We start from the raw sequence: 22859 nt of genomic DNA, 5'->3' as shown, positions 1-22859 counted from the left end.
CTGAAGGCATCAAAACTATGAATTAACACATGTGGAATTATATACTTAACAAAAAAGTGTGAAACAACTGAAATTATGTCTTATATTCTAGGTTCTTCAAAGTAGCCACTTTTTGCTTTGATGACTGCTTTGCACACTCTTGGCATTCTCACCGGGAATGGTCTTCCAACAATCTTGAAGGAGTTCCCAGAGATGCTTAGCACTTGTTGGCCCTTTTGCCTTCACTCTGTGGTCCAGCTCACCCCAAACCATCTCGATTGGGTCCAGGTTTGGTGACTGTGGAAACCAGGTCATCTGGCGTAGCACCCCATCACTCTCCTTTTTGGTTAAATAGCCCTTACACAGCCTGGAGGTGTGTTTGGGGTCATTGTCCTGTTGAAAAATAAATGATGGTCCTACTAAACACAAACCGGATGGAATAGCATGCCGCTGCAAGATGCTGTGGTAGCCATGCTGGTTCAGTATGCCTTTAATTTTGAATAAATCCCCAACAGCGTCACCAGCAAAGCACCCCCACCATCACACCTCCTCCTCCATGCTTCACGGTGGGAACCAGGCATGTAGTCCATCCGTTAACCTTTTCTGCGCCGCACAAAGACACGGTGGTTGGAACCAAAGATCTCAAATTTGGACTCATCAGACCAAAGCACAGATTTCCACTGGTCTAATGTCCAATCCTTGTGTTCTTTAGCCCAAACAAGTCTCTTCTGCTTGTTGCCTGTCCTTAGCAGTGGTTTCCTAGCAGCTATTTTACCATGGAGGCCTGCGGCACAAAGTCTCCTCTTAACAGTTGTTATAGAGATGTGTCTGCTGCTAGAACTCTGTGTGGCATTGACCTGGTCTCTAATCTGAGCTGCTGTTAACCTGCGATTTCTGAGGCTGGTGACTCGGATAAACTTATCCTAAGAAGCAGAGGTGACTCTTGGTCTTCCATTCCTGAGGCGGTCCTCATGTGAGCCTTTTTCTTTGTTGCGCTTAATGGTTTTTGCCACTACACTTGGGGACACTTTCAAAGTTTTCCCAATTTTTCGGACTGACTGACCTTCATTTCTTAAAGCAATGATGGCCACTCGTTTTTCTTTACTTAGCTGCTTTTTTCTTGCCATAATACAAATTCTAACAGTCTATTCAGTAGTACTATCAGCTGTGTTTCCACCAGACTTCTGCACAACACAACTGATGGTCCCAACCCCATTTATAAGGCAAGAAATCCCACTTATTAAACCTGACAGGGCACACCTGTGAAGTGAAAACCATTCCCGGTGACTACCTTTTGAAGCTCATCAAGAGAATGCCAAGAGTGTGCAAAGCAGTCATCAAAGCAAAAGGTGGCTACTTTAAGGATCCTAGAATATAAGACATAATTTCAGTTTTTTTCACACTTTTTTGTTAAGTATATAATTCCACATGTGTTAATTCATAGTTTTGATGCCTTCAGTGTGAATTTACATTTTTCATAGTCATGAAAATACAGAAAAATCTTTAAATGAGAAGGTGTGTCCAAACTTTTGGTCTGTACTGTATGCAAATGGCATGCTGCTACTCGGTGTGTATAGCAGGCTACGGTTAGCCCATTTCTACACTGTACATATAATATACTGAACACTAGGGGACGATTAATTTGACTCCAAGAACCTTTGTGATTTAATCTTTTTGTTTATTCTTTCATTGTAATTTTGTTTTGTTTTTTATGTTGCTGCATTTCATGCAAATCTACCGATTTAGTGGGTTTTTTGTTGTCTGCATATGTCTGTGTACCTTGTTACACTGACTGACAGTCTGTTAGGGTAGGTGCGTACGTTCAGTAAATGCCGCGGTTTGAACGCTGCGTACTTGTGCAGCGTCTAACCCACAGCCTCCAGATGTTACAGCATCGTGGATGGGATTTCAGTAATTCCCATGCCTACTATATGCCCACAGACGCCCGCGGATCACGCTAGTCTCAGCATAGAAATTACATCCGTAGAATGTGTTGGACATGGTGAGTCCACACGGTTCAGTGAACACATGCGCATTCCCCTGCATTCAGTAGACGGCAGATCTTTGGACGCAGCGAACCTGTGCTACGTCCAAAGCGCTGCCACTTCCGGATCGTGGGCACATACCCTTAAGCTCTGCCATAATAGACTATATAACTATAAGTTGTTATACTTTTCCAACAACCCTGAATATCAACGTGTATAGCTCCACTAGCTCTATAATTCTTGACCTACAGGTCGCATGTGACAAGTTTGCTTTAAGTTCTCTAGCACCAGAAAGCTCTGACAATGAAATGAATATGCTAAATAGCTGTTTACATCAGTAAAATGTGACCTAAAGGTTTAAAATAACCGTGAAATCGTCTCATTTCAGGATGAACAGCTGAAATCACATGAAACAAAACTCAAACAAATCTCCACCGAGCTGGCTGAGCATCGCTCATACCCACCCGACAAGAAGGTGAAGGCCAAGGAAATAGACGAATACAAGATGAAAGATCACTACCTGGAGTTTGAGGTACGTGTTTTATTAAAACAAAATTCTCTAATATCCCCCTACAGCTTCATTTTGGAGATTGAAATTCTCGGGCGGACGTGCCTGGGTCCGTTTGTAGCTCCATGCACTCATCCACATCGAGCTCGGGTGCACAAGCTCTCTGCCATATAAAATAGCACTGTCTAGTCTGTAAAATGGATGAGTCTTGTGCATGCTGCAGTTGTTTTTCTGGGAAATCACTCATGTGCTCTTGCACATAGACTTGACCGACGTGCTGTCTGTGTGCAGTCTTATCGCGTTGACTGCAAATACTTTTGTAACAATATAGCCTTTGTTATCTTATTTTTGCTGAAGCTACGCTATTTTATTAGATGGGAGCTATAAAATATGTCTGTTGCCCCCAAAATGTACTTCAAATGGGCTTTCCAGTGCTGGTGTATGGTGGTTACCAAATACCTGCAGAGCTTAAGCCCCCCATTAACTATATACAGCTAAGAGACAATAATTCAGTGGGGCAGCTATCTCGGCCAAGGATCGCTCTTGTTCTCTTTATGAGAGGACCACTGCCAGACATCTCTGGTGGTGGCTTATCTCTTAAAGAACAAAAGGATTTTCAGTCCGAAATCAGACATTCTGGATTCTTATCTTCCCCAATAATAATGGGACCCTCATACACATTAGACTGTTGGCCAAGCCTGTTGATATTGGCAGGTTTGGCCGACATTAGTCTAATTATGTAGGGGGCCCTAAAAGCCAACCTGGAGCCTTATTGCAATAATGCACTTTATGTAGCACGAATTCTCATTTACCTTGAATTGGAGTGCCATTGTATGCAACTTTTGTACCAATGTTATTTTGCATCCAACGGATATACAGTATGTGGCACAACAAACGTTCGTTTGGCACATACCAGATCTATACGTGTGGATTCAATGCAAAATCCATAACATTTCTCCTTCTTTGTATATGTCCTTGCATCTTTTTTAGCACTGCAAGTCTAGAATGTTTCTTTAATAAAAAAAACCCTGCCAAATACTGTCTACTTAACATAGATAAGTAATACAGATACTCCGTCTGACTATATGATGTATTCTTATTCTTAATGAAAGTCTAATTAGTGAAATACTTGGTGTGAACATATCTATTCATGTTCCATGATAATTTAATTAAAATATAAATAAATTGTGTCTAAAAGATCTGTCAATGTATTATTCATGTTATTCATGATGTGACAAACATCAGTTTTTAAGTGGATTGTAGATACGTAGGCGTGTGCAATATATATGTGTGTGTGTGCGTGTGTGTGTATATATATATACTGTACATATATATGTGTGTGTGTATGTGTGTGTGTATATATATATATATATATATATATATATATATACACTGCTCAAAATAAAGGGAACACTTAAACAACAGAACATAACTCCAAGTAAATCAAACTGTTGTGAAATCAAACTGTCCACTTAGGAAGCAACACTGATTGACAATCAATTTCACATGCTGTTGTGCAAATGGAATAGACAACAGATGGAAATTATTGGCAGTTATCAAGACACACTCAATAAAGGAGTGGTTCTGCAGGTGGGGACCACAGACCACATCTCAGTACCAATGCTTTCTGGCTGATGTTTTGGCCACTATTGAATGTTGGTTGTGCTTTCACACTCGTGGTAGCATGAGACGAACTCTATAACCCACACAAGTGGCTCAGGTAGTGCAGCTAATCCAATATGGCACATCAATGCGAGATGTGGCAAGAAGGTTTGCTGTGTCTGTCAGTGTAGTGTCCAGAGGCTGGAGGCGCTACCAGGAGACAGGCCAGTACACCAGGAGACGTGGAGGGGGCCATAGGAGGGCAACAACCCAGCAGCAGGACCGCTACCTCAGCCTTTGTGCAAGTAGGAACAGGAGGAGCACTGCCAGAGCCCTGCATAATGACCTCCAGCAGGCCACAAATGTGCATGTGTCTGCACAAAATGTTAGCATCCAACTCCATGAGGATGGTCTGAGTGCCTGACGTCCACAGATGGGGGTTGTGCTCACAGCCCAACACCGTGCAGGATTTTTGGCATTTGCCACAGAACACCAGGATTGGTAAATTCCCATTGACGCCCGGTGCTCTTCACAGATGAAAGCAGGTTCACACTGAGCATATGAGTCTGGAGATGCCGTGGAGAGAAATTTGCTGCCTGCAACATCCTTCAGCATTACCGGTTTGGCAGTGGGTCAGTAATGGGGTGGGGTGGCATTTCTTTGGAGGGCCGCACAGCCCTCCATGTGCTCGCCAGAGGTAGCCTGACAACCATTAGGTACTGAGATGAGATCCTCAGACCCCTTGTGAGACTATATGCTGGTGCGGTTGGCCGTGGGTTCCTCCCAATGCAGGACAATGCCAGACCTCGTGGCTGGAGTGTGTCAGCAGTTCCTGCAAGATGACAGCTTTGAAGCTATGGACTGGCCCGCCCGTTCCTCAGACCTGAATCCGATTGAACACATCTGGGACATCATGTCTCGCACCATCCACCAACGTCATGTTGCACCGCAGACTGTCCAGGAGTTGGCGGATGCTTTAGTCCAGGTCTGGGCGAAGATCCCTCAGGAGACCATCTGCCGCCTCATCAGAAGCTTGCCCGGGCATTGTAGGGAGGTCATACAGGCAGGCACGTGGAGGCCACACACACTACTGAGCATCTTTTTTTTTTTGAGGCATTTCCACTGAAGTTGGATCAGCCTGCAATTTGATTTTCCACTTTGATTTTGAGCATCATTCCAACTCCAAACCTCCATGGGATATTAGTTGTGATTTACATTGATCATTTTTAGGTTTTACTGTTCTCAAGACATTCCACTATATAATGAATACAGATTTACAACTGGAATATTTCATTCAGTGATATCTAGCATGTGAGATTTTAGTGTTCCCATTAATTTTTTGAGCAGTGTATATTATGCACCTTGATATACAGTGAGTCTACTTTTATATATAAATATGAAAAAAGGGGGGAAAAATAATCAACATGTAGATAGTAATATGTGATTCACACACTTGAGATTTCTCACTTTATTCAGAAGAGGAGGCAGCAACGAAAGGTTTTGTTTTTTTGTTTTTTTTTCTTCATTTTTCCCCATTTTTCCTGTTGAAATAGCATTCTCACCCCTTTGTTCATGCTGAGATACAGCAGCTAAGTAAACATGTAACTATGCTGTTGCTAAGGCATGCCGCACTTCAGAATTCATCTGTACATCATTTACTGATTTAGAAATGTTAACCTGTTCTCATGTTTTATGGGTTTTTTTCTGCTTGGATTGAAATGGGAAAGACTCTAGCATTATGGCTTCTGTTTTCTTTGGATCCTAACAAATACTGAGGTATCATTTTGACTTTGGATATAAAGGGGTTGTTCTGTTATTTTTTATAGTAAGAATGATGCTGATTACATGAACTCCTTAACGACCGCTGATACGACTTTTAACGGCGGCAGTTAAGGGTACTTCCTCAATGCCACTTTTTAAAGGCGCTGAGAAATAAGGGTTTAGTGCCCCTTAGCATCGGAAAAGCTCCGGGTTTCAGCTACCGGGGGTAGATGAGCCCCTGGAGAACATAGTCAGGGCCGGTTTTTACGGTCACCTGTCACATGATCGCCTTTATTCACCAAATAACGACAATCACAAAAAAAATAATTTCTCTCTCCTCTGATATGATCTAACATATCAGAGAAGAGAGAAATGGGGTCCCCCGAGCCCCCTGGTACCTCCGCCATCACCGAGTCCTCCTTATCCGGCCCTCCGTATCATCTTCCTGGAAAAAAAGTAGTAGGCGCGTGCACAGTGCATTCACCAAGAGCTGCCGGCCGGTTCCCGGCAACAATAGGGAATTCTTCCTAAAGGTTCCTTTCGATCACTGTGATAGACCCTATCACAGTGATCAAAATAAAGAAAATAGTAAGTCAAATCCCCCCTTTGTCACCCCTAAAAATTATAAAATTAAAATTTTTTAATTTTTTTCCATTCTTTGCAGTTAGGGTTGGGGTTAGGGTTAGGGTTGTGTTATTATTGTGTTAGGGTTGGAGTTGTGGTTAGGTTTGTGTTGGTTTTGGGGTTAGGGTTGGATTTATAATTGGGGGGTTTTCAAAAGTAAAGAAAAAAATAACGATATGATGGCTAGTGTTGAGCGCAAGCTCTCACTACTCGAGTTTGCATTGGGTGCTTGGGTATGCATGGAATATCACCGATCCCCACATGTTTTTTTGGGGTGTCTAACAGCATCAAAACATGCAAGGCAGGGACTTTAGCATGTCACTCGGGCACCCGAGATACTTGGTGCATACCGAGCACCGATGAGAACATATTCAATATGGCAACCTAATGTTATCAAATTTCTGTGTTTTACTTGTGGGTTCAAAATGCTCACTATACCCCTGTATAAAATCCTTGAGGGGTGTGGTTTCCAAAAGTGTTTCTTCCAGAATATTATTGCAATTACACAGTTTTGTTATACACATGTTTATTTCCTTGTGTGTATTGGAACACAAAAAAATGGCAAACTTGTACACAATTTCACACAAAACCCCAAAAGTGGGCCAGACAAAATTGTTGCCACCTCTCCCAAAATGTGGGGAAACAACTTAGTTTCAAGTATCAAATGTTTGTTCAAACTCATCTGTGGGCAGACTTGATCTGTGTGGGTGAGTTGGAAGCCCCCCATACAAAATAGACTTTTGGAGAATCCCACCAATATTGACAGTTTCAGCGAACATTAGTCTAATTTTTATGGGGGCTGTTACAAATTATGAAATTGGTCTTTGCCATTAACATCAACAGATCTTCTCTTATTCCTCATTTGCTGTCCTATATGAAGATCATGTGCCTCCTACAGTAGGTATTTAATTTTTTGTTTTGCCTTCATTTTTTTGCCATTGAATAAATAGTTCTGATTACAATCATTGCCCATATTTATTAAGATAAGAGTTTAAATTTGCTTTGTTTTCTTAAAGATTTTTTTCGGCCTTTTTACGTAGACTATGGCTGCTAGTATTGCAGCTCATTTCTGTTCAAGTGAATGGAGATGAGCTGCAATACTAGACATAGCCAATGAGCCCCTTCATCACCCAGCCTATTTTGACCTTAATGTCCTGGCCATTTTTTTCCAATTCTGACCAGTGTCCCTTTATGAGGTAATAACTCAGGAACGCTTCAACGAATCCTAGCAATTCGGAGATTGTTTTTTCGTGACATATTGGGCTTCATGTTAGTGGTAAATTTAGGTTGATAATTTTTGTGTTTATTTCACAATTTTCAAATTTTTAATTTTTATTCTGTTAAACCAGAGAGTTATGTGTCTCAAAATAGTTAATAAATAAAATTTCCACATGTCTACTTTACATCAGCACAATTTTGGAAACAAAATTTTTTTTTGTTAGGAAGTTATAAGGGTTAAAAGTTGACCAGCAATTTGTCATTTTTACAACAAAATGTACAAAACCATTTTTTTTTTAGGGACCATCTCAGATTTGAAGTCACTTTGAAGGGTCTATATGGCAGAAAATACCCAAAAGTGACACCATTCTAAAAACTGCACCCCTCAAGCTGATCAAAACCACATTCTGGAAGTTTATTAACCCTTCAGGTGTTTCGCAGAAGCAACATGGAAGGAAAAAATGAACATTTAACTTTTTAGTCACAAAAATGATCTTTTAGCAACAATTTTTTATTTTCCCAAGGGTAAAAGGAGAAAGTGGACCCCAAAAGTTATTGTCCAATTTGCCCTGAGTACGCTGAAACCCCATATGTGGGTGGAACCACTGTTTGGGCGCACGGCAGTGCTCGGAAGGGAAGGAGCGCCATTTTACTTTTTGAATGGAAAATTAGCTCCAATCGTTAGTGGACACCATGTTGCATATAGAGAGCCCCTGTGTGCCTAAACATTGGAGCTCCCCCTCAAGTTACCCCATTTTGGAAACTAGACCCCCCCCAAGGAACTTATCTAGATGTGTGGTGAGCACTTTGAACCCCCAAGTGCTTCACAAATTGATCCATAAAAATGAAAAAGTACTTTTTTTTCACAAAACTTTTTTTTTAGCATCAATTTTTTCATTTTCAAATTTGCAACGGGATAAAATGGATTCTAAAATTTGTTGGCCAATTTCTCCTGAGTACACCGATACCTCATATGTGATCATAAACCCCTGTTTGGGCTCAGGGCTCGGAAGGGAAGGAGCGCCATTTGACTTTTTGAATGGAAAATTAGCTCCAATCATTAGCGGACACCATGTCGTGTTTGGAGAGCCCCTGTGTCCTAAACATTGGAGCTTTCCTACAAGTGGCCCCATTTTGGAAACTAGACCCCACCAGGAAATTTATCTAGATGTGTGATGAACACTTTAAACCCCGAAGTTCTTCACAGAATTTTATAACGCAGGGCCTGAAAATAAAAAATAAAAATTGTTGTGCAATTTTTTCTAAGTACGCTGATGCCCCATATGTCTGGGTAAACCACTGTTTGGGTGCACGTCGGGGCTCGGAAAGGAGGGAGCACCATTTGACTTTTTGAATGCAAGATTGGCTGGAATCACTAGTGGCACCATGTTGCGTTTGGAGATGCCCTGATGTGCCTAAACAGTTGAAACCCCTCAATTCTGATGGACACACGCTGGACCTCATCTTCACCCGCCTCTGCTCCCTTACTAATCTCATTAAATCACCCCTCCCCCTGTCTGAACCACAACTTACTGACATTCTCTTACCTCTCCTCTTCTAGTGTGCAACCCCCACTCCACAAACTCACTCACCTTCGCCGAAATCTCAAACACCTCAACTTTCTAATACTCTGAGTCCCTTTTCCCTCTTAGGCTACTTTCACACTAGCGTTTTTTTGCATACGTCGCAATGCGTCGTTTTGGCGAAAAAACGCATCCTGCAAAGTCGTCTGCAGGATGCTTTTTTTCCCCATAGACTAACATTAGCGACGCATTGCGACGTATTGACACACGTCGCAACCATCGTGCGATGGTTGCGTCGTGTTGTGGTGGACCGCCGGCAGCAAAAAACGTTACATGTAACGTTTTTTGTGCCGACGGTCCGCCATTTCCGACCGCGCATGCGCGGCCGGAACTCCGCCCCCACCTCCCCGCACCTCACAATGGGGCAGCGGATGCGTGGAAAAACAGCATCCGCTGCCCCCGTTGTGCGGCGCTTGCACAGTACGCGTTGGTACGTTGGGCCGACGCAGCGTGACGGCCCTTTACGACGCTAGTGTGAAAGTAGCCTTACAGACATAGCCTCCCTTCATGACACAGATGCTGCTGCCACTTTTTATAACACTACAATAACAACAACACTCAATTCTGCCGCCCCGCTCATGCATAGCAAAACTTGTAAACTCAACAGGCAGCCCTGGCTCGCCAGCTTCAAGTCCATGCTTACTGCCGCTAAACAAACTTGCTTCTCATCTCTCATATCCTCCCTGTCTCAAAACCCTAAACAGCTTTTCAACACTTTCAATTCTCTACTCCATCTCCCCGCACCCTCTCCCTCCCCTCTCATTTCTGACAAAGACTTTGCCTCTTTAAACAGAAGATCGATGCGATCAGAGAAAGCTTTGGCCCACAGCGCCCAATGCCCCTCTTAGCTACTCAACCCTGCTCCTCCAAAACCAGCTTCTCCACCATGACAGAAGATCAGCTCTCCACCCTCCTGTCAAGATCACACCTCACCACTTGCACGCTTGACCCACTACCGTCCCACCTCATCCCTAACCTTGCCACGGTCTTCATCCCAAACGTAACGCACCTCTTCAACCTCTCACTCACAACAGGTGTCTTCCCCTCATCCTTCAAGCATGCCAACATCACACCCATCCTCAAAAAGCCCTCCCTTGACCCTTTCCTTGTCTAGCTATCGCCCAATATCTCTTCTTCCTTATGCCTCCAAATTACTGGAACAACACGTCCATCTTGAACTGTCCTCCCACCTCTCCTTCTGCTCCCTCTTTGACCGGTTACAATCTGGCTTCCGACCCCATCACTCAACTGAAACTGCCCTAACTAAAGTCACCAATGACCTACTAACTACCAAGAGCAAGTGATACTACTCTGTCCTCCTGGACCTGTCTTCTGCCTTTGACACTGTGGACCACTCCCTTCTGCTACAGATCCTCTCATCTCTTGGCATCACAGACTTGGCCCTATCCTGGATCTTGTCATATCTGACAGACCGAACATTCAGTGTCTCCCTCCCCCACACCACCTCCTCACTTTGCCCCTTGTCTGTCGGTGTTCCTCAAGGGTCTGTTCTAGGACCCCTACTCTTCTCCATCTACACCCTCGGCCTGTGACAGCTCATAGAATCCCACGGTATGCAGTACCATCTCTACGCCGATGACACGCAGATCTACCTATCCAGAACTGACCTCACCTCTTTACTTACCAAAATCCCACACTGTCTGTCTGCTATCTCGGCCTTCTTTTCTGCTCGCTTTCTAAAACTGAACATGGACAAAACAGAATTCATCATCTTTCCCCCATCTCACTCTACCCCTCCACCAGACCTATCCATCAATGTTAATGGCTGCTCACTTTCCCCAGTCCCACACGCCCAGTGCCTCGGGATGATCCTCGACTCTGCCCTCTTTCAAGCCACACATCCAAGCCCTTGCCTCCTCCTGCCATCTTAAACTCAAAAATATTTCCCAGATCCATGCATTCCTTGACCGCGACACTACAAAAACACTAGTGCATGCCCTTGTCATCTCCCACCTTGACTACTGCAACCTCCTACTCTCTGGCCTCCACTCTAGCACTCTGGCACCACTCCAATCCATCCTCCACTCTGCTGCCCGACTAATCTACCTGTCTCCCCGCTATTCCCCAGCCTCTCCCCTATGCAAACCCCTTCACTGGCTTCCTATCGCCCAGAGACTCCAGTTCAAAACCCTTACAACGACATGCAAAGCCATCCACAACTTGTCTCCTCCATACATCTGTGACATGGTTTCCCAGTACCGTATTTTCCGGCGTACAAGACGACTTTTTAACCCCTGAAAATCTTCTTAAAAGTCGGGGGTCGTCTTGTACGCCGGGAATCGCCTTGTACGCCGGGTGTATATGGTGGGTGGGTGGGGGGGGGGAGTGATCCTGATGACGACGAGGGGGCGTCTCACAGAAAAGTGAGTATCCCCCATTACCTTATCATAGCGCTGCAGCGTGGGGTCTCTGTGCTGGGAGCGGCGGCGGCTGCTGTGCTGTGCTGTGGCGGCTCCTCTTCTGCAGTGTGGGGCCTCTGGTGCTGTGGGGCGGTGGCGGCGGCGGCGTATCTTCATGCAGTCGGGGCTCCTCCGGCATCTCAGCCTGGAAGCCCCGCCGGCAACTCCATCGGTACAATGCGCTGGCCTCCGGGAAAATGGCCGCTGCTTAGATTCAGATCTCGTTGAGATCTGAATCTGAGCATGCGCAGCCCCCAGCGGCCGGGCCACCGCATCGCACCTATTGAGCTGCCTCCGGGAAAATGGCCACTGCTCAGATTCAGATCTCGTCTCCCGAGATCTCGGGACGAGATCTGAATCTGAGCAGCGGCCATTTTCCCGGAGGCCACCTGACCGCATTGTACCCATGGAGTTGCCGGCGGGGCTTCCAGTCTTTGAGATGCCGGAGGAGCCCCGACTGTATGAAGATACGCCGCCGCCACCGCCCCACAGCACCAGAGGCCCCACACTGCAGAAGAGGAGCCGCCACAGCACAGCACAGCACAGCACAGCAGCCGCCGCTCCCAGCACAGAGACCCCACGCTGCAGCGCTATGATAAGGTAATGGGGGATACTCACTTTCCTGTGAGACGCCCCCTCGTCCTCATCAGGATCACTCCCCCCCCCCAAAAGGCACATATTCACCGGCCCTATAAGACGACATAGGGTGTATAAGAAGACCCCCGACTTTTAAGAAGATTTTATTTTTTAACTGGTAAAGTTGGGGGGTCGTCTTATACGCCCAGTCGTCTTATACGCCGGAAAATACGGTACTTACCTACACGCAACCTCCGATCCTCTCAAGATCTCCTTCTCTACTCCCCTCTCATATCTTGTTCCCACATCCACATCGAAGACTTCTCCCGTTCTTCCCCCATACTCTGGAACTCTCTACCCCAACACATCAGACTCTCGCCTACCATAGAAACCTTCAAAAAGAACCTGAAGACTCACCTCTTATGACAAGCCTACAGCCTGCAGTGATCCTTTCTCCTAGTGTATCCTCACCCATACCCTGCAGACTGTGAGCCCTCGCGGGCAGGGTCCTCCCTCCTTATGTACCTGTGTGCCTTGTTTTTTTGCTCATGTTTAATGTATTTGTCTATATTTGCCCCCTTTTCACATGTAAAGTCCCATGGAATAAATGGCGCTATAAAAATGCATAATAATAAAAATAATTCTAACTTCAACGCTAACCCCAACACACCCCTAACCCTAATCCCAACCTTACCCATAACCCTAATCACAATCCTAACCCCAACACACCCCAAACCAAAACCCTAACCGCAACACATCCCTAATCCCAACCCTAACTCTAATTTCAACCCTAATTCTAACTCTAATTCCAACCCTAATTCTAACCCTAACCCTAGTGGAAAAATAAAAATAAATATATTTTCTTTATTTCATTATTTTCCCTACCTATGGAGGTGATAAAGGGGGGAGTGCTATTTACAATTTTTTTTTATTTTGATCACTGTGATAGGGTCTATCACAGTGATCAAAATGTACCTGGAATGAATGAATGAATTTGCCGGCCGGCAGATTTGACGGACGCACTGCGCATGCGCCCACCATTTTAGAGGATGGCAGCACCCATGGGGGAAGATGGACGGACACCAGGAGGGACACCGGGGACTCGGGAGGTGCGAGGGGTGGGATCGGACCACGGGAGGAGCGGAGGATAGGACGGAGGGGAGAGGAGAGCAGCAGAGGGGAGGAAAGACTGATGGCGGCAGATCACCGCCGTCAGTCGTGGGGGGGCAGATCGCAGTCTTCAGCCGTGGCCGATGATATTGCAGCATCGGCAATGGCTGGATTGTAATATTTCACCAAGTTTCATTGGTGAAATATTACAATTGCTCTGATTGGCTGTTTCACTTTCAACAGCCAATCAGAGCGATCGTTGCCACGAGGGGGCAAAGCCACCCCCCCAGGGTTAAGTATAGGTCCCCCTGTACCTGCGGGTCGGGTGACCTTTCATTGACCCCGATCACCTGACCCGCAGGAACGCGATCATTCTGTGACACAGCATATGCGTCACAGGTTGGATTGGCAATGACTTTCATGATGCATACGCTGTGTCACAGGTCGGGAAGGGGTTAAAAAATAAGAAAAAGTAGCTTTTTTTTAGAATAGGGAGTGTGACCCCTTCTCTGTAAAAGAAAATTGCAGAACAGGTGCGGATAAGATGGAGAGCTTAATTTCTCCATCTTTTCCATGTCTCTGTCAACTTACAGTACAGACCAAAAGTTTGGACACACCTTCTCATTTAAATATTTTTCTGTATTTTCATGACTAAGAAAATTGTACTTTCACACTGAAGGCATCAAAACTATGAATTAACACATGTGGAATTATATACTTATAATTATACTGGAAAATATCTTATATTCTAGGTTCATCAAGCTCATCAAGAGAATGCCAAGAGTGTGCAAAGCAGTCATCAAAGCAAAAGGTGGCTACTTTGAAGAACCTAGAATATAATTTCAGTTGTTTCACACTTTTTTGTTAAGTATAGATTTCCACATGTGTTAATTCATAGTTTTGAAGCCTTCAGTGTGAATTGACAGAAATTTACAGAAAAATCTTTAAATGAGAAGGTGTGTCCAAACTTTTGGTCTTTACTGTACATCAGACTGCACTCGGGTGACATCAGAGTGCAGTCCAATGTTTCACCCATTATCAGATGCACTCGCTGCATGTTACGATTGTTTACTCATGCCGATTTGTTAAGACATCGGATATCACTCAGTCGTGCTATATACATCAGAGTGAGCATAACCTTAGGCTGTGAAGACAAAATGCAATCTCATAGATACTGATTGTTCAGCTTCCTTATGCACCATGCATTCAACTGTGATAATCTCTTTGTTACAGCACCAGACAAGATATTCTGTGGTATAAATCACCATTCCCACTTAGCAAAGCGTATTGACATTGTAGTAAAGCTGCAAACTGCTTTGTAAGCTAAAGAAACACCATAAAAATCACACATTTCAGTAGCTTGAATGCTAAAATATTTATTTGTGAAATGTACTGTTGCGTCATTTGAATGTGAAAAATGGCGCACAGGTTTCATTGATATGGTGCTTTGCCCAAATTCCAATTGTAAAATTCCACATTTACAATGTATTTACTCCCAACGTGTTTGCTGTAAATACATTGATGAATTGATCCTATCATGTTCATGAAAGCATTGGCAGTCACTGCAAAAGAAAATGGATTGATTTATATAATTGGCGAATACTGCAACATGGTCGCCTAACCTCTGTATAATATATTTTAGAAGCATACATAAAGATGTTGATTGGGAGTAAACTAAATCAATACTGTTTTACCAGTCAGAGCATTAAATCTTAATAGACATCTACATACTATTATGTTTAGCTTTATTGCAGTAAATACGACCCCCACGGAAAAAGTATGGAATTTTTCTTTTAACAAAGCATCACCCACATTTTTTTTTACTGCTTCGCAAATACAACTATTACAGATATGACACAAAAACAAGGTTTGTTCGATAACCAAAAATTCTGACTTTGTGAACAAGACTTTAAACAAAGGAAAGTGAAATATTTTAAAATAGAGTATATTTATTTTTTCCTGATGAAGTAGAGAAAAATGATGAAATCTGTGAATGTTGATGATAAAATTATTATTATTATATTAAATGTAGTGTGTAATTTCGCGCTTCTAAAACACATAGCTTCACAAGTGTAAAAATGCAAATTAGTCTGCAGATAAGAGAGAGTGCTTACAGACAATTTTCAGATGTTGGATTTGGCTAATTGAAAGAAAATATGGCCCGAACAATGAAGTTGTTAATTGAAACAGTTTTTTTCCTATATGGAAAGCTAAAGTAGCACTTAAGCTATTTTTTGTCAAATATATTGGTTTATCATCAACAATAAATTTAACTCTGGCATTTGTTTCTTCTCAACTCAATTGCATCTATACATTTTCACTCTTTCATTATAGCCAACTGTGTCATGTGATCTCTAGTTTGATTACCTGTCAAGGACATGCTCCGAAGGGTAAACAGGAGATCACTCTCTGACTTCCTCTGAATTACACAATGATATCTTAAAATTCCACCTTGCAACTTTCGGACACCATCACTTCCACCATGCTTCACCATTCTTTGTCTTTTCTCATTTCATTCTTATATACAAGGGCAGTGATACAGTCCTGGTAGTGAGAAACCTATCACAAGCAGGAGGCAGGAGTGACAAGTTGAAGCTGGATTACATATTAAACTGTGTATCTAGAGTATGAGTTGGGGTACAGCAGTTCTATGTCTCTCAGCTACCACTTCTGCCATTAGATAGGGCTAGATAGAGAAGAGCAAGTAGAGTGTGAATAGACTATGCCCCTTTCTCCTGTATCGACTACAAAGCCAGAAGCATCATGGAAAATGTAGTTAGTCTGCATTTGGAGAACCATGCCATGGAGTAAAAGGAAACAACTTGGCAGACACATCAGCTGAAACAGGAACCCGCTACCCTCACAAAAGCCTATCATAGCAACAAAATCCCTCCCCGTAGCAAGGGCACAAAAAACTCATGCACGTTATATAGTATACTATAGTATAGTATACTGTGCCAAGTAAAAGATATAGTCTTTATTAAAGTACACTAAACAAAGTTTAGACAAATTTAGTACAAAGCGAATCAAAGAAGTCAATAAGACAATTCAGGTTGCTACTTTAACCGAAATATGGGGAAAAACTCCAACACCCACATGAACAAGAAACCCTATATATGTAGTGCTAAGTATATTTGTATCATGTAATCCCATAGACTGCGCTATGTTAGCTGTATACTACGTGCTCATGGGATCAAAATAACATCTATTAACTAATAGCACTTACATTAGGGTGGTCCGTTACGTGTGGTGATCCCCAACGAAGGACAAAGGGACAAAACGCGCGTTGGGGCGCTTTGGGGATCACCACACGTAACACCACCCTAATGTAAGTGCTATCTTCTATGTCATTGTCTAAGGGTCACTTCCATCTGTCTGTCTGTCACGGATATTCATTGGTTGCGGCCTCTGTCTGTCATGGAAATCCAAGTCGCTGATTGGTTGCGGCAAAACGGCCACGACCAATCAGCGATGGGCACAGTCTGGCGGCAAAATGGCCGCTCCTTACTCCCCTCCAGTCAGCGCTCACACAGGGTTAATGGCAGCGGTAACGGACTGCGTTATGCCACGGGTAACGCACTCCGTTACCGCTGCTATTAACCCTGTGTGACCAACTTTTTACTATTGATGCTGCCTATGCGGCATCAATAGTAAAAAGATCTAATGTTAAAAATAATTTTAAAAAAATAAAAAATAGTTATATACTCACCGTCCGTCGGCCCCTTGGATCCAGAACCGGCCTTTCCCGCTCCTTGCGATGCTCTGGTGACCGCTCCATGCATTGCAGTCTCGCGAGATGGTGACGTAGCGGTCTCGCGAGACCGCTACGTCACCTGGCGAGACTGCAATGCACTCTTGGGACCGGAGCGCGTGAGGAGCATCGATAAACGTTTCGCCTGGATCCGGGGCCAGCGGAAGGTGAGTACATAACTATTTTTTATTTTAATTCTTTTTTTTTAACAGGAATATGATGCCCACATTGCTGTATACTGCGTGGGCTGTGCAATATACTACGTGGGCTGTGCAGTGTACTACGTGGGCTGTGCAATATACTACGTGGGCTGTGTAATACACTACGTGGCCTGTGTTATACACTACGTGGCCTGTGTTATACACTATGTGGCCTGTGTTATACACAACGTGGGCTGTGCTATATACTACGTGGGCTGTGTTATATACTACCTGGGCTGTGCAATATACTACGTGGCTGTGTTATACACTACGTGGCCTGTGTTATACACTACGTGGCCTGTGTTATACACTACGTGGGCTGTTATATACTACATGGACTGTGTTATACACTACGTGGGCTGTGTTATGCACTACATGGGCTGTGTTATGCACTACGTGGGCTGTGTTATATACTGCGTACGTGGGCTGTTATATACTACGTGAGCTGTGTTATATGCTACGTTGGCTGTTATATACTACGTGGCTGTGTTATATGCTATGTGGGCTGTTATACACTCCGTGGGCTGTGCTATATACTACGTGGCTATGCTATATACTCCATGGGCTGTGTTATATACTACGTGGCTGTGCTATATACTCCATGGGCTGTGCTATATACTACGTGGCTGTGCTATATACTACGTGGCTGTGCTATATACTACGTGGCTGTGCAATATACTACGTGGCTGTGCTATTTACTACGTGGGCTGTTATATACTACATGGCTGGCCGCGAACAATCAGTGACAGGCGCAGTCCGACCGCGAATTGGCGCGGGATTTGAACCACGCTTCGCTAATTGGTCGCAGCCGGCCAAATCCTGTGTATTCAATGTATTATTCTAAAATCTTCATAAATAAACTACATACATATTCTAGAATACCCGATGCGTTAGAATTGGGCTACCATCTAGTTAGTTAATAGATGTTATTTTGATCCCATGAGCACGTAATATACAGCTATATACAGGAGACTATACAGAAAAGCCTATATTTTTAAAAAATTGGTGGTCGTTCCTAGTCACTCCTAGTCAGGTACAATAAAGTATGGTGCACGCATAAACAAAATGAGACTAAAAAATTGAATGATAATTTGCATTTGCATGGATTTGTGGCAGCACAAACTACAAATTCACATTGGACAGCTAACTTTGATTTCAGCCATTGATTTTTGCTTTTTGAATTTGGCAGAGGAATTTACCGGTGATTAAACATTTCACTTACATATGCTTAGACAGCTCAAGTCTGCCAGGATGGGGAACCTTCCCTCTCTGAAGTCTTTATGCCCTAATAGTTGACTAGGTCTTTATGAAATAGCTCCATTAATAGTGGTGAACGCTAGGAGGCATTTTTGATGTAAGATTATTCAGTTTACTATGGAAAGTCCTTGTTTTTCAAAGTTGTTATAAGAATTCTAGTGAAGAATAATTCTAGCTAGGTCAGATTTTACCATGAGAAATAAGCAATGTTTTAAGTGACAAATCTGTAAAATTAGTAAGTTTATGATTCCGCTTTTCGTTCTAAAGGGTCGCTCACCTCACTGTGACAGTATTGAGAACTTGGCCTTTGTTTTCTGATTGCACTTGTTAATATGTGAATAATATTTTTTTTCGCTAAGAACCTCAGATCTTTAGTTCCTTACTGTGAACACAAAGGTGACTTACCCTGTCAACCATAATTGGATTTGAGGAAGAGTAATAGGAGAAGCCTTGCTTTTCAACTATAGATTAAAGCGGCAACCACATCTGTGAAGTCCCTTCACAGTGATCCATTTATACCTTATTTGTAACACCCATTCTCCATCATTTTCTTTGTTCTTCCCTAACATCAGGCCTTATTTCTGATTTTAGATTCATGGTAGTTTTTGGGTAAACCCATTTAAAGGCTTGGTTAATTCTTTATTACAACCCACCATGTTCTGAGGTGCTTTTCAATAAAGAAATGAATGTATTTTTTTTAGAAATATTTACACTTTCACAACAAACTCATACAATAGGGAGCCCAATGCTAAACCTTTTATCATTTGACTGAATCTGGTAGATTGATATAAAACCTTTGTGTTGACACCAGCGTAAATGGAGCCTAAATGTCACGTCACATGTAGGAGTCAAGGGTAACATAGCCCAGGAGTTGGTTATCCCCTTTCTCAAGTTCTAACCTTTCATCTAAGAGAGTGCTACTCTGAGTGACATTGCAGGAAAGAGGCAAACCTCAGCTAGTTCTCCTTTTCTTTATCCACATAGCAACTACAGACCTTCCCTAAAGACGGAGGTTTAGTATTAGAAAATGGATCTCCTTTTTCCATAAATAACATGGAGGCAACAAGGTCATTACCTGCTCAGTTAGACTATGTGCACACTTTGAGTATTTGCTGAATGTGTCAGCGCCGGCAGTAAAGCAGAGCACAGCGGTGACGTCACCGCTGTGCTCTGCTTTACGGCCGGCGCTGACACAGTCAGTGCAGGAAGCTCTGAGCAGCAGCGCGTAACCCTGTGGATGCCGGCGGGGGACGTGACAGACATCAGAATGTGAGTATGTTCTGTTTTTTTTTTTTACTTTTACAATGGTAACCAGGGTAAATATCGGGTTACTAAGCGCGGCCCTGCGCTTAGTAACCCGATATTTACCCTGGTTACAAGTGAACAAATCGCTGGATCGGTGTCACATGACAGTGGGTGATCAGCGACGAAATAAAGTTCTGGACTTCTCGCTCTGACCAGCGATATCACAGCGGGATCCAGATCGCTGCTGCGTGTCAAACACAACGAGATCGCTATCCAGGACGCTGCAACGTCACGGATCGTCGTCGTTCTCGCGCAAAGTCGCTTAGTGTGAAGGTACCTTTACTTGTAAGTGTTATTCATTTATTTACTTAACTCTTAGTGTGCTTTTGATTAACTTTAGGAATAGCTTCCTTCATCCTTATTATTGAGGCACACCTTCTATAGCAATCTAGTATTGTCTTATATTTTGTTTTATGATCCCTGCAGCATTGCTAGGCAGCCACTGTTGGCATGCAATTCCTTGTTCATATCATGTTTACATGTTAATGAATTGGAATAAAGATGTTAGTTAGCTAATATACTCCTCGGGTTGTTTCACCCTTTCTTTTTTCTTTTTTGTCCAATTTCTATATAAATAGAGCCTACAAAGGTTTGGAGCATTAAGACCCAGGAATGAGTGATATTAGAATAATACTCATGATAATAGTAAAAAATATAATCTTTATTTTCTCATTGTTAAAAAATAGATAGTGGACAAGTACAGATGGGTATATGATGACACAAAAAAGTAACTGTAGATGGTAGTATATTGACCTGACATGCTTAATAAAGAGAAAAGATCAATGACATAGTATTACACAAAAAGCCTGATAAGACAGACTTCAACTCCTGATCTGGAGGAGAGATGTAATATATAAATGGACAACAATGTGATACAACCACAGAGTGGTATTTAAGTACCGAAGCAGTGCTATCACGTTCAAGTCCAAATACACGTGAAAGGGTACAGGCTATGTGAATAATCAAAGATAAGAGGCCCCAATGCACATTTTGTATATTGGGCTTCTTCAGGGGGCTGTGTGGGCTATTGTCTACTGCATCTACTACATACCCCTTATCCAGGTGTGATCCCCCTGCTTTGTAATGGGCACATGGGAGGCGGGGCCTTGGCCACATCACTTTCGGCAATTCTGATGACAGTGCGGGTCAAGGAAAAGTTTCCTGTGACGTCAACATCCCGCACTGTATTGTGTGAATACCTTTGGAGACTCGAGCTGAGCGGGGATCCGACGCACATGCGCACACTATGGCGGACATTTTTTAAAAGGGAAAAAACGTGGGCAAACCCTGTACGTATCGATGTGCATGAGAGCAAGGCATACAAAGTAAAGAAAAGGGGAAGAAAGAGGAAACAGTTGCATTGAAATCTGCTGCAATGACCCAGGTACTGCATTCACCAGACATCAACACAATTTCTATCCGCTCCTCACGTGTTAATCTCTGCGACATTTCAATGGCTGTAAACAAAGAGAAACTTGTAAATAAATCATAAAAGAATAAAGCTACGTTAAAACCAAGCAAACCATTGTTTTCCTTGTGAAATTCTCAATAAGTTTGATGTGTCACATGACCCTCTTCCCAATGGAAAAAATAAAGTTGGATCCTAAATGGCCACCATGGTCACCACCCATCTTAAAAAGTTTTTCCCTTCCCATATACTAATGTACCACAAACAGGAAGTTGATGTCACCAACCATTCCCATTTTATTTAGGTATATCCATATACATGGCCCACCCTGTACTATAATGTCAGTGTGATAATAGACTAACCTTCCTCCACCTACTCTGAGATCCAGCACCATTCCACTCCTCTTTTCAGTGATGGCACCGCTTTGTAGTCTGTCTGGGTCACACTTTACTCTCTGTGACCTGAAAGTGACTTTAACATTGTAAGTCTATGCAGTGTCATAACAAGTCTCCCTAGACTTACACTGTAAAAGAGACTTCCAGCTCACGCATACAGTGAGAGGATAGTCTGAAGAGCAGTGATGTCACTCAGAAAAGTCAGTAGTCGAGTATATTAGCACACTGAACATATAATACATACCCATATTTAGAGAAAAACAACCATGTGAGTGCTTTTATAAGGCCACCATACACATTAGACTAATGTCGACTGAACCCTCCAATATCGACGGGCTCTGACAAAACTGTAATGTATATGGCAGTGCTGGGCAACTGATTGTTGGGAAAGCTGTCGATCAAGCATGTCTGATTTCTGGCTGTTGATTGCATGTTCTCCTGGAAAATAGTCACCAGCAGAGATGTCTGTCAGTGGTTTTCTCATGAGCGTGATTGGGTGAGACAGCTAAAATGACTGTCAGCCGAACAGTCAGCCGAAGCATCATTCAGCCAACAACCATCCAATGTGTATGGCCGGCTTTAGTCTCGGTGCTCCTAGGTGTCTGTTTACACTGCACATAATTCTTTCAGTTCAGCTGATTGGTTGTTATTGCGACTATCTTATAGTTTGTGGAGTGCACAGAATTTTGGAGTCAGTGTGTTAAATGCAGTACTATCTAACATATTTCTCACTGATTGGCTACCATGAATGCCAGTGATTTTCAGCAAGAGGCTTTGGACTTTGTGTCTTTGTCATTTGCACCATTACTTCTGACAAAGCCAGTGTGTCTGGTGAAACTTGTTTTGGAGGCATTTTGTTTTCTTTTAATCATCAACTCATTATCCTCTTATTTACCCAAAAGATATGTATTGCTGCAGTGTCTTTCCTTTTTCTTGTGGAGGTTTATATACCTTAGATTAGTTTTTGAGAATCAGTGTATAGCATAATTAGTAGAGCACTGACATTTAGCAAAATGGTATGGTGCAAAAAGAATGTAATGTGCCTTTAAGGGTCCTCCAAATCTCTGTAGCAATAAGGGGATAGGTAAAGCAGCCATACAAAATGATGAAGGAAAACCTGTTTGTCAAAATCATGCGGCCATTGGCTTGTGAGCAGAGTTTTATCTGTGTGGCAGTT

At 43.1% G+C, this 22859-nt stretch overlaps 1 protein-coding gene across 8 annotated transcripts in view; it reads left to right on the top strand.

The window, feature by feature from the left end:
- Positions 1-22859, top strand: part of PSD3 (pleckstrin and Sec7 domain containing 3) — a 741896-nt gene that overhangs the window by 701939 nt on the left and 17098 nt on the right. For all 8 annotated transcript variants that reach the window (XM_077274259.1, XM_077274266.1, XM_077274275.1 and 5 more), the window contains one exon: positions 2353-2496. In XM_077274259.1, the coding sequence (XP_077130374.1) occupies positions 2353-2496 (144 nt within the window). The remainder of the gene's footprint in view (positions 1-2352; positions 2497-22859) is intronic.

The sequence above is a fragment of the Ranitomeya variabilis genome, chromosome 1 (genome assembly GCF_051348905.1).
Source record: "Ranitomeya variabilis isolate aRanVar5 chromosome 1, aRanVar5.hap1, whole genome shotgun sequence".
NCBI lineage: Eukaryota > Metazoa > Chordata > Amphibia > Anura > Dendrobatidae > Ranitomeya > Ranitomeya variabilis.
The sequence above is the reverse complement of the archived record's forward strand: the minus strand, read 5'-3'. Positions and strand labels throughout refer to the sequence as shown.